General features: G+C 44.6%; 1 protein-coding gene across 1 annotated transcript in view; it reads left to right on the top strand.

Moving 5' to 3' along the window:
• The window catches only part of sorcs3a (sortilin related VPS10 domain containing receptor 3a), a 257,955-nt gene that overhangs the window by 173,401 nt on the left and 72,213 nt on the right, over nucleotides 1-12,341 (top strand). Inside the window, exons 6-9 of the mRNA XM_075463343.1 lie at nucleotides 2,803-2,867; nucleotides 3,429-3,547; nucleotides 9,279-9,368; nucleotides 9,700-9,879. Coding sequence (XP_075319458.1) covers nucleotides 2,803-2,867; nucleotides 3,429-3,547; nucleotides 9,279-9,368; nucleotides 9,700-9,879 — 454 coding nt within the window. The remainder of the gene's footprint in view (nucleotides 1-2,802; nucleotides 2,868-3,428; nucleotides 3,548-9,278; nucleotides 9,369-9,699; nucleotides 9,880-12,341) is intronic.

Raw genomic sequence — 12,341 nt, 5'->3', positions numbered from 1 at the left:
AGTATCATCCAGTGAGAATGGTTTTTAACCTTCTTAAAATGGATAGTTCGCCTCTTTTGACATGAAGCTGTATGACACCCCACACTAGCAATATCGTTTATGAACATTGACTTACCCCCTGCTGCGTCCTGTGAGCCGAGTTCCGGCCTGGTTTTGGCGTTGACGAAGGTAGTCCGGCTAGTTGGCTGGGGTCACAAAAACAAAGCGTTTTGCTTCTCAAAACAATATGTGTTCAAAAGAGTAATACATTTGCATCACAAAATCGTTGTCCAGGAAAAAGTCAGACCTCACATCGCTTGGCGCTATTTTCTCTCCCTTCGTATCAGTGCGTATTTTGAGAAACAAAACGCTTTATTTTTGTGGCCCCAGTCAACTAGCCGGACTACTTTCGTCAACGCCAAAACGAGGCTGGAACTCGGCTCACAGGAGGCAGCAGGGGGTAAATCAAATTTAATAAGTGATATTGCTAGTATGGGATGTCATACAGCTTCATGTCAAGAGGCGAACTATCCCTTTAACATGTGAATATGAAGCTTTTATTGGAGACTAGCTGTGAGCACCACAGCATATTTCCACCTTAAAACCACAGGGTTCTTCAGAAACTAAACGCAGTGGAGCTACCTTTTCATGGTTGGCAATATAAAACACCAAACATTCTCATTCCCTGCATGTCAAGACCACTTTGCATTGCTTTCCAAAGCACTCTGCTAGTGCCAGTAATCTTTCTGAGGTGGTAAGTGATGCACCGGCAGGCCAAAAGTCGCTTATCAACAAGTAGAACCGACTGGTTAGGGGGGGTCAGATGGGAGGACTCTTAAGTATGTGACTGGTACTCTAAAAGCAAGCTCAACACAATGATCTGTCTCCATATTTACTGTTTTGGTCTTTATTTTGACATCCTGACACGACTCTGCTACTGCTTTGACTGCATAAAGGGCTTTTTTAAAGTCAAGAAAAACATAATGTTTGGCCTCACAAATATATTTTAATACACACCGCTTTGCCAACATTTCACAGGTTGTCATGGTAACACCACCCGCATGTATTATGTTACCCTCTTGGAAAAACTATATATCCAAAAGCGGTGCTTCGGGGTGTTCTGCACGTTGAAAACTGACACAGCAGACTCCTTAATTAACATGTGAAAGGTTGGGGGTGAGAACAGAAACAAGGGCTAATATCAGCAGGTCATTGTTTACGGTGCGCCAACATGTTCGAGTCAAGGGTTCATACTGTTGAAGTCCGCTCGTTTGTTTTCGGCTCAGAGTGAGATTATCTGCAGCTGTTCCGCTCCTCTCTTTCTGAACCGTTTCTTTAGTAGAAAATGCCTCTGTGATCATACATCTGCGTGTCTCCTCTGGTGGACCCGTCACCGTGCGTCCTACGGTCTGTGTTTTTGCATCGCCGTCATTACAGAACAGAACAAATTTCCCCCGTAAAGGCCTCGGTATGCTACTCCATCACTATCCGTCACTACTCCGTGGTCACGCAGAGGCTATTAAACCTTTCAAAGTTCTCCGTCGGGATGTCGGATACGCAAGGCAATTCACCTCCTGATCAGTAGGCGTCGCTACGTTAAACGACCTAATCTCGCGACGTCTATCGTGAAAGTCGTAGATTGATTGTTTACCTTTCGGCTCCGTTCCACTCCTCACAGTGAACGATGGCGATCGAGAGAGAAAGACTGTTGTTGGAGTTGGAGCTTATTGATCAAATCAAATCAAACTTTATTTATATAGCACCTTTCATAATAAAAAGCAGCACAAAGTGCTTCACATAATAAAATCAATAATCAAATCAATTCATGCATAAAATCACACACAACAGCACACCGACAACCACACTGCACACATACCACCCCCCCACCACCCCCCAACATGAGCAACATCAATATCAACAACAATCAACATTAAAATCTGGCTTGACGCTGAAGTGAGGAAACGGTATCTTGGGGATCTGTCCACACCGGGAGCCAGCCCACCAATGACCACAGAGGCCGCCACCACGGGGACCCGCCCAGATCAGGGCAGGCCGGCGTCCACACCACAGCCAGGGCTGCAGTGCAGGATCCCCCAGCCACCCCGAACCAGGGCGATCCCCACAGCAATGACCCCACAGACCAGGTAGGCATAGTCCCCGGTGTGGAAGATCCCCATGAGGAAAAACACTGGATAAATAAGTGTATAATAAGTATATAATAAAATAATTGAAATAATAATAATAATAATAATAATAATAATAATAATAATAATAATAATAATAATGATAATAATAAAGCTGATGGCAGCTTTGTGTCTCATTGGTTTGTATCCGTCTGTAGACACTTTGACTGAGAAATGTAAGTTTACTTGTTTGTGTGTGAGGACACTGAGTGAAAACTTTACCATTATTCTTTGTGTGTTACACTTAATTTGGTTGTAAATGACTTTACATTGTGGGTTTAACCAAGATCAGTTCCCTTTACTTTTTTTATTTGACTTGGTGTGTAGAGTCGCCTCCTTCAGCTGCAGCACTTTATCTCTTCATGTTACTCCCTTTTCCCCGAGCGAGCTGGGGCTGTAACATGAGCCAAAACTAAATCATCCCAAGGCATCTAGAGATTGTTTTCATGGAGGAAAGGCGTCTAAATGTGAAATTCTAATGAACAGGTTTGTTTTGTTTGAGTCTTAACTGCCAGTTCCTTCCTCTTGTTTTGCAACGACACCTCTGAGCTACGTCTTCTTCATTTTTCCTCTCAGAGCTTTTCTTCATAACTTGTAAATGTGCACCTGAATTCTTCCTTGTTTTGTCCTTCTCCACCAGGTCCGTTGCAGGACTCGACAAGGAGCCGGATCTGATCCACATGGAGGCTCACACACCAGATGGAAGTAAGTGTTTCAGCCCACGGAAGGAGTAATAAACTGGGATCTGCTGAATGAATCTACCTGGAGAGAAGAAGGTGTCCCGAGAGATGACGCTTTGCCAACTCCCCACCATTAAGCCCAGTGCATGCTTCTTCTCTCTTCACTTTACTTACCTGAATGTCAACTCTGTAACTCTGAATTCATCATATAATCGGTGGCACGGGTAAAACTGTTTACGGCAGCTTGTGATGTTGGCGAAGCATCGCTCTGAGATGCACACGGTTTCCTTTCCTCCTCATACCGCTGAGTGACTGACAGGCGGATATGCTTGTTTGTGGTATCTGTGTGATGAAAAGAAGCATTCCCTACAAAGAGGCAAATTAAACCCAAAAATGTCAGGCTGCATAGAAGGTGGAGTACAAACCTGCTCCATTCAAGTGAGACACAAAGATATTGTTTGATCTGATTGAGAGTGCCTCCACTTTCTCTCTAACTGGTGAGGTTTTGCTGCAGCTCTATGTGTTAATATGCATAAGGAGGAGCAGCATTAACACCTCTCATGTTTCCTGTGTGTGTGCATGGCAGATGTGCAGTATGTCACATGCAGAGTTCAGATGTGCACTGAGGCTAACAGGAACTATCCATTCCCTGGATACATCGACATCAGCTCTCTGGTGGTTCAGGATGACTACATATTCATACAGGTAGGGCTCTGGACACTCACAATCTCACACATGATGGTTTATGTCCTGTGAAATATGTCTCATTTATATAGAAGCTTTTTTTTTGTTGCTATGTTTGAATTGTATTCTCTTGACCTTTGATATCAAATACCTCCTTTAGAGCTTGTGGGAAATCAACTGACATACTTTAACTGCTAAATATCCTCTTCTCTCACTCACTTCTAAGAAAACGGTTTTAAAAACCAAAAAGAACCTCACAACCTTGAGCTCCTCATCAACACTTTCATGGGACAGTGGCAGCTCCCTCGTGACCTTCGACCTTCCTAGATTAACATGATGCAAACAAGACAGAAAGTCAAAAATGTTCAGAGCAGCAAGCCCCAGCATGAAACTACCGGGTATTCCCAAAAGTCCCGTCTCCTGCAGGATGTCGGGTAGAGGATCCTCCCAGGGCCCCGGCAGAAGATCCTGCAGTCAAAATGCAGCTAAACAGGCAGCTGAGCTCAACACTGCGACAGCCAGAAGCTACACCTGAAAGACACCACTGAAAAGAAAAATCACATCCTTAACCTACATCACTAGATTCCCACTATTTTAAATGGGGAATATCTAGATATACTCAGTGGGGCTTACACACAGCGATGCCTGCCATAACACCCCAGACAATTCCTCCCATATTTTAACCTTGCACAGAAGTTTTGGCCTGGAGTCAATGACCAATAAAACTATGTAGCTCAACTCAAAAGTCTGAACTAACGTATCCACTGCCTCAGTCTGCTGGCTGACCAAACTCACATCACCCCTAAAACACAAAGTGACCCCTTTACATAACACATGGGCTCCCTTCGTGCAGCTCATCCAGAACTGATTCCTCTTTCCTCTTTAGATCATCCCGAATCCAGTCCAGTGACGACTCAATAAACAATATAACCAACAACATGCACACTTAACCTTTTCTATTAGAAATTATACCCTATTCTGTCCCTATTTGTGCATATAATATACAACACACACAGTTTGGATCTATGCAAAAGCATTGTTCAGCTCAGGTGGTCACATTGTTGCCAGCTCCGCACGGCTGCCGTCATTCAACATAAATGATTTTGCTCTGTTGAAAAAAAAAATATGTAAATGAAAATCATTTCAATTTAATTTCAACTGTTGTTTTTTTAGTGAACCCAAACTAGTTTTATATCCATTCCCCTGCATGCCCCTGCCTGTCGTGTCGTATTAATCACGTTTTGTGGGAAAGAAAGCTCTGAGACGATTTTATCCTGAATGCCAAATAACACAGATGCTATTCACGGGGTTGTGTTTTACTTCCCACTACAGCATGAATATCATTTACTTTGACGTGACTTTGCAAATGAGCTTTCAAGTCAAAAAGTTTGGATAATTACACGGCTTGTCCACAATCGCCAAAAGCTCCTACGGTGCTCCGTGTCCGTTAAGTGTTTTAACCAGATGTGTTTGAGGGACACATTTCACACGTGTATCTTGTGCCAAGGTGGCTTTATAAAATCCACACTTGACCCACTTCGTCTCGCATGAGCCCAGCCGGGGAACCGGACACATCCCTCAGCACTAAATATGCTTTACAAATCTGTCTCTGTGTCACTGTGTATCTTCATTTATAAACCATATTCTGGAGGCTTCTGTCTGATATCATCATCCTCCGTTTCTGTCGCTGTACCGCTGCAGCTGTTTGATCCCACAAAATGTTTTATTCAGCCGAGAGCAGGGAATTCTCTGAGATCTACCTGCCTGAGTTACCTGCGGGTGAGTCCTTCCTCTGGAGCCTTCACCCGCCTCTGCGGCACGTTAGACAAAGAAATGGAGTTGTTCTGCAAAGATCCTTCAATCCTGTTTGACCTCTCAGAAGACTTTATAGTAAATTCACAGGCACTCAACCCAAAGCTCCCCTTCAGAACGAGCACCTGCACATTTTAACACATGCGTCACAGACCAAACACCCTGGGAGGATGGGGAAAAAGAATCAATCATACCAATTCCTCTTAAAGTTCAAACTGCCGCTGGTTACCTGGCCATCGATCTCCTCCTCCCTCATTCGGCTCTGCGGCGGGCTCGGCTCGGCAGATATACTTCCTCTTACAGGCTGGTGTTCTCTCTTCTCGCCACCCAGAACATTTACAAGATTAGTAACAGAATCAACCCTGTCATGCAACATTTAAACACACATGGCTTCTGCATGAGCCACAGAGTGTGAATAGAAGGTTTTACTCTAATGAATTTCACGTCGTTGTAGATGGGGAGAAAAAGTGGGTGATGAAGCTGCCGCCTCGCTCTGCTTTGTGTGTTTCTGTGTGCGCAAAGCGTTTGTCTGCTGTGCCTTCCGGGCTAATGACAGTCCTCCAGCAACCACCAGCTCAAACCAGTAGCTCACAGCTCGGAGTGTTTGCTAACGGTCGGCACCATTAAGGATGACTTTCTTTCCCTAAGACAGCAGATGAGGCTTGGTTAGGCAACTTAAAGATTTCTCTTGACAAAGAATAATGAGACTATTGATTGTCCTACAAGATATTTACCAAAGTCCACTTTGAAACCACCAAGTGCACCTGCGGAGGACTGCGTTCTTTGAACACAAGCCAAGAGATCAGTGTAAATGACTGTAAAGTAAAGGAAAGAAGGAAAACAAAAAGGACAAAGAGAGGCGACTGCAGTTTCTTTCATTACTTTCACTGAAAGGAGACGATAAAATAAGTTGTCACGTGAGGCCACGATAAAAGCTGCCCTGCAGTTATTTATTGGTCACATAAGGGAAATTCTGCAGATCAGTTTTATTCAGCTCATGTAAAGAAAGATAAAAACCTTAATTAGTTCTAATGTATCAGATGTCAGGACGTGTAAATAAACACCCAGTCCTTACCGAGTCTGAAGGGAAGGTGATTCCAACGTCAGATGAACAACAACCTTTTCCACCCCAGATTCCACCTTCAGCAGCTTGTTGCAGAACCACCTTCAGCAGTTTGTTGCAGAACCACCTTCAGCAGCTTGTAGAACCTCCTTCAGCAGCTTGTAGAACCACCTTCAGCAGCTTGCAGAACCTCCTTCAGCAGCTTGCAGAACCACCTTCAGCAGCTTGTTGCAGAACCTCCTTCAGCAGCTTGTAGAACCTCCTTCAGCAGCTTGTAGAACCACCTTCAGCAGCTTGTAGAACCTCCTTCAGCAGCTTGTAGAACCACCTTCAGCAGCTTGTAGAATCACCTTCAGCAGCTTGTAGAACCACCTTCAGCAGCTTGTAGAACCACCTTCAGCAGCTTGTTGCAGAACCTCCTTCAGCAGCTTGTAGATCCACCTTCAGCAGCTTGTTGCAGAACCACCTTCAGCAGCTTGTTGCAGAACCACCTTCAGCAGCTTGTTGCAGAACCTCCTTCAGCAGCTTGTTGCAGAACCACCTTCAGCAGCTTGTTGCAGAACCACCTTCAGCAGCTTGCAGAACCTCCTTCAGCAGCTTGTTGCAGAACCACCTTCAGCAACAAGCTGAACCACCTTCAGCAGCTTGTTGCAGAACCTCCTTCAGCAGCTTGTTGCAGAACCTCCTTCAGCAGCTTGTAGAACCACCTTCAGCAGCTTGCACAACCACCTTCAGCAGCTTGTTGCAGAACCACCTTCAGCAGCTTGTTGCAGAACCTCCTTCAGCAGCTTTTTGCAGAACCACCTTCAGCAGCTTGTTGCAGAACATCCTTCAGCAGCTTGTTGCAGAACCTCCTTCAGCAGCTTGTAGAACCACCTTCAGCAGCTTGTAGAACCACCTTCAGCAGCTTGCACAACCACCTTCAGCAGCTTGTTGCAGAACCTCCTTCAGCAGCTTGTTGCAGAACCACCTTCAGCAGCTTGTTGCAGAATCACATTCAGCAGCTTGCAGAACCTCCTTCAGCAGCTTGTTGCAGAACCACCTTCAGCAGCTTGTTGTAGAACCACCTTCAGCAGCTTGTTGCAGAACCACCTTCAGCAGCTTGTTGCAGAACCACCTTCAGCAGCTTGTTGCAGAACCACCTTCAGCAGCTTGTTGCAGAACCTCCTTCAGCAGCTTGTTGCAGAACCACCTTCAGCAGCTTGTTGCAGAACCTCCTTCAGCAGCTTGTTGCAGAACCTCCTTCAGCAGCTTGTTGCAGAACCTCCTTCAGCAGCTTGTTGCAGAACCTCCTTCAGCAGCTTGTTGCAGAACCACCTTCAGCAGCTTGTTGCAGAACCACCTTCAGCAGCTTGTTGCAGAACCTCCTTCAGCAGCTTGTAGAACCTCCTTCAGCAGCTTGTTGCAGAACCTCCTTCAGCAGCTTGTTGCAGAACCACCTTCAGCAGCTTGCAGAACCACCTTCAGCTTGTTGCAGATCCACCATCAGCAGCTTGTTGTAGAACCACCTTCAGCAGCTTGTTGTAGAACCTCCTTCAGCAGGTTGTAGAACCTCCTTCAGCAGCTTGTAGAACCACCTTCAGCAGCTTGCTGCAGAACCACCTTCAGCAGCTTGTTGCAGAACCTCCTTCAGCAGCTTGTTGCAGAACCTCCTTCAGCAGCTTGTAGAACCACCTTCAGCAGCTTGCACAACCACCTTCAGCAGCTTGTTGCAGAACCACCTTCAGCAGCTTGTTGCAGAACCTCCTTCAGCAGCTTTTTGCAGAACCACCTTCAGCAGCTTGTTGCAGAACATCCTTCAGCAGCTTGTTGCAGAACCTCCTTCAGCAGCTTGTAGAACCACCTTCAGCAGCTTGTAGAACCACCTTCAGCAGCTTGCACAACCACCTTCAGCAGCTTGTTGCAGAACCTCCTTCAGCAGCTTGTTGCAGAACCTCCTTCAGCAGCTTGTAGAACCACCTTCAGCAGCTTGCAAAACCACCTTCAGCAGCTTGCAGAACCACCTTCAGCAGCTTGCAGAACCACCTTCAGCAGCTTGTTGCAGAACCACCTTCAGCAGCTTGTTGCAGAACCTCCTTCAGCAGCTTGTTGCTGAACCACCTTCAGCAGCAATAACTTAAAGTGATTGTTTTCTGAACGACGTTTCGGCCCTCTCTGTGTGCAGCTGTCCTGTTGATGACCCAGTTTCAGCCAAGCTTCAGCTGTCAGAACGACTGCTAAAGTCACATTTGACTCTAGAATATCGGCCATTGATCTTATTTTTTTGCTCATATTGCTCAGATCAGATTTTTCTTAGTCACATAGTATCTGATTCTATCAATTCCGTTTCGGGCTACTTCGGCATGTGGTCATAAATCGGCTACAGATCGTCTTTTTCTAATTGAACCTCAGTCTGAATTAAATCGAATTCATGTGGCTTCAATGTGATTCTCGATCAACGTTCGTCACAGTCCATTTTAAACATGCCGGACGAGCAAAGATGTTTCGCTGTGGAAGAGCAGCGAGGGGCTGGACTTAACGAGCGTTTGGGGGATAATTCCCGTATCGCGTCTTTGTTGTGTTCTCTGGGTCGCGTCATTATGGTGAAAGGTTCACACTGAAATCTGATACCTTGCACCTTAAAAGGAGTAATGTGAACGAGCCAACAAAAATCAGGTCTGAGCAGTAAACTGGAATCGAGCATTCAGGCCTGCAGTCTGAGCGTAGTCGAACACATCTGCAGCAGCGTTTCAAGCCAGTTTTTACTTTCCTGTAATAACGTTTGAGTATTGAACACATCTTAATATCTTCATGATTAAAAGAAATAATGATATCAGATAATAAAATAAAAGATGTGATACAATACTTGTCATGTTAATTATAAACTCTTTGTTGTAGGTTCCAACATCAGGACGAGCTTCGTATTACGTGTCCTACAAGAGAGACTCGTTTATACAAATTAAACTGCCCAAATACTCCCTGCCTAAGGTAAGCTGCACCTTTTCACTCTATGACGACGACTTGTAGAAATGTATTTAATATCAGTGTCACAGTAAGTCAGTCATGGAAGAGTTTAATAGTTCCTACATTCCTGAAAGATTGTTGAAGACAGTATAAGAGACATCTCATCTTTCAGCTGATGTCCTGGTAAAAGCTGACACTCTGTCCTTGAAAGGAAAGCGATACCTTACAGTATGACCACGACCATTTATATTCACACCACAGCGTTGCTCTTATGACCAGTTCCACTGGGTCAACATGTTCTAATTCGTCACCTCCCTGCTTCCAGTCATAACTCCTTTTAATCTCTGCCTGACAGGATTTACACATTGTCAGCACGGACGAGAAGCAGGTCTTTGCGGCGGTGCAGGAGTGGAACCAGAATGACACCTATAACCTTTACCTGTCTGACACCAGAGGGATCTACTTCACCTTGGCCATGGAAAATGTGAAGACGACGAGGGGCATCGGGGGGAACCAGATGCTGGACCTGTATGAGGTGGGAACCTGATGAAATTAGTCCCCTTAGGGGGTAAATACAGTGGCCCTCTCATTGATTGGATCTATTGGAGCTTTACTCTCTTTTTAAGATATAACACACAGGTCCACACCAGTGTTAATTTCGTCAACCAGGACGATGACGAAAATATTTCGTTAACGCCCCTTTTTCCCGTGACGATGACGCACAAAATTGCTTCCAGAAAATAAAAATATGACGAGAATAAAAAATGATTTTCGTTAACGAGACTAAGACAAGACGAAATTTAAAAGCCATGGACGAATGGACTTTAAAAAATGTAATTGTTTATAATTAATTTGTAATTTGTAATTGTTAATATAAGTGTTTCTTGAACTTCATAGAAGATTACGCGCTGTTGCCCTGTTTTTCCCTGCACGGCGCCTGTCCCACAGTGCCTCGCGCGGCTCTGTCAGTAGTCGTTCAGTTGAGTTTAGGCCCTTCCCATGTCAAGTAACGTAGCCGGTAGCTAAAAATAACTTAACCGTAGCTAGTTCAACTTTGCAGTCCAGTCATGGCGTCGGGCTCGGATACCGGTATACGGTTTGTTGGAGCTGGGCGAAAACAACGCCTGGATGTATTTCGTTTACAACGCGAAGGACAACAAAACAACCTGCATGATAATGATTGATCATGCCGCCGTGCGTGGAGAAGTTCTATTATGTACAGTGTTGACTAAAATGACTAAAATTTGACTAAGACTAAAATTGATTTTCGACATTGTGACTAAGACTAAGACTAAATTAAAAAAAGCTGACGAAATTAACACTGGTCCACACATTACAGTATTTCATATTGTAGAAATATATGTTGAATCGCATCTCCTATACAGCAGGCTGAAAAAAATGGTACTTTTATGAGCATGTTTTATACCTTTTAGTTCTTCCAGAATAAGTCTGTGACAGTTTGTTCGTATCACTTTTATGTATTGCATCACTTAATCTTTTTTTGAGGGGGGGGGGCTTTTTATACCTTTATCAGATAGGACAGTGTAGAGAGACAGGAAGCAGGCGGCAGAGAGAGGGGGAATAACATGCAGCAAAGGGGCGTCCGATGCGGGACTCGAACCGGGGCCAGCTGCAGCGAGGACTGTAGCCTCTGTACAGTGAACCCTCGTTTTTCGCGGGGGTTACGTTCCAAAAAGAACCCGTGATAGGCGAAATCCGTGAAGTAGTAACCTTTATTTTTTTTACAATTATTATACAATGAAATACTCCATAGTACATTGAAACCAAAGAACAAAACCTTTTTACAGGCCCAAGCATTTGTTTAACAAATAAAAGTACTGTATAAACGTTTTTTTTTTTTTTTACAAATAACTACTGTACTGTAAAATAATCATTTTAATCAATACGAACTGAAGGCTTCAAATTGCGGAGATCAGCACCGCCCCACCGCGACCCGAGTCACTGGATTAGAACGGGAGAAAATGAAAAATGATTTTGAAAAAAAATACAAAGTACAGTAGGACAAATAGTGACTCACGTGTATTTCACTGCTCTTCTGACTGAGCCACTGCATCCTGACTCCGCTCTGTAGCGTTTTTTTCTTCTAAAGCCCGCGGTGCAGGTGTGTTTTTTCGAGAGAAGAACATAGTTATCGGTAGTTGTTGTCGCTCTTTTTTCTTCTGGGCAAAAAGATTGTTATACACTGACATGCCACCATCGATTATGTTTGAGAACTGTAATGAACGTGTACGTGTACATATTAAACCGCAACGTTATTGACACATAGGTAGAGAAGAAGCGGAGAGACTGTTTAGCGATTCAGAATGCAGAACACAATGCACGATGCAAATCCGTGAAGCAGTGAGACCGTGAAAGGTGAACCGCGTTATAGCGAGGGTTCACTGTACATGCGGCGTCTGCTGTAGCCACTCGCCACAGACCGCCCCATGCATTACTTAATCATGCAAAAAAAAATGTTTTAAAGTATTTTAGCTTCTACAGAAAGAGCGTGTGGAAAGTTGTTGAACTTTCTGCTGTGAATTAAATCTAAGTGAGACAGAAATCTATGTTCTTAGTTTGTCACATCACAGAAAATGTGTTCTTAATTGCTCAGCCAATCATAAAGCATTAAAACATACCATCTAAGACAACTGCAGTATTTAATGGGAATTTGAGCAGTTCTGTAATTTAGTTTGAATGTTATAGGCATTACTCTGCTCCCCAGCTCTGGAACTCTCTTCCACCTGATCTCCGTAAAGGCCCGGTCACACATCCCTCCACGGGCATATCGCGGCCGAATCACGGCCAAAAATTTCTGCCCGTGAAGCAGACGCTGTGGAAAATGTGCAAAATTGGCTTACCCGCGGTTTACCTGTGGTATGCCCGCGGAACAGACGCCGGCGACTGTTCCGCGTCCTTATCGCGGGTGAAGCGCGGCGGTACCGCGGCCTACCACGGGTATAATAAAGCAGCCGAACCGGGCTGTAGAAATCATAA

This window comes from Odontesthes bonariensis, chromosome 4 (genome assembly GCF_027942865.1).
Source record: "Odontesthes bonariensis isolate fOdoBon6 chromosome 4, fOdoBon6.hap1, whole genome shotgun sequence".
Taxonomy (NCBI): domain Eukaryota; kingdom Metazoa; phylum Chordata; class Actinopteri; order Atheriniformes; family Atherinopsidae; genus Odontesthes; species Odontesthes bonariensis.
This window is presented reverse-complemented; position numbering and strand designations above follow the sequence as displayed.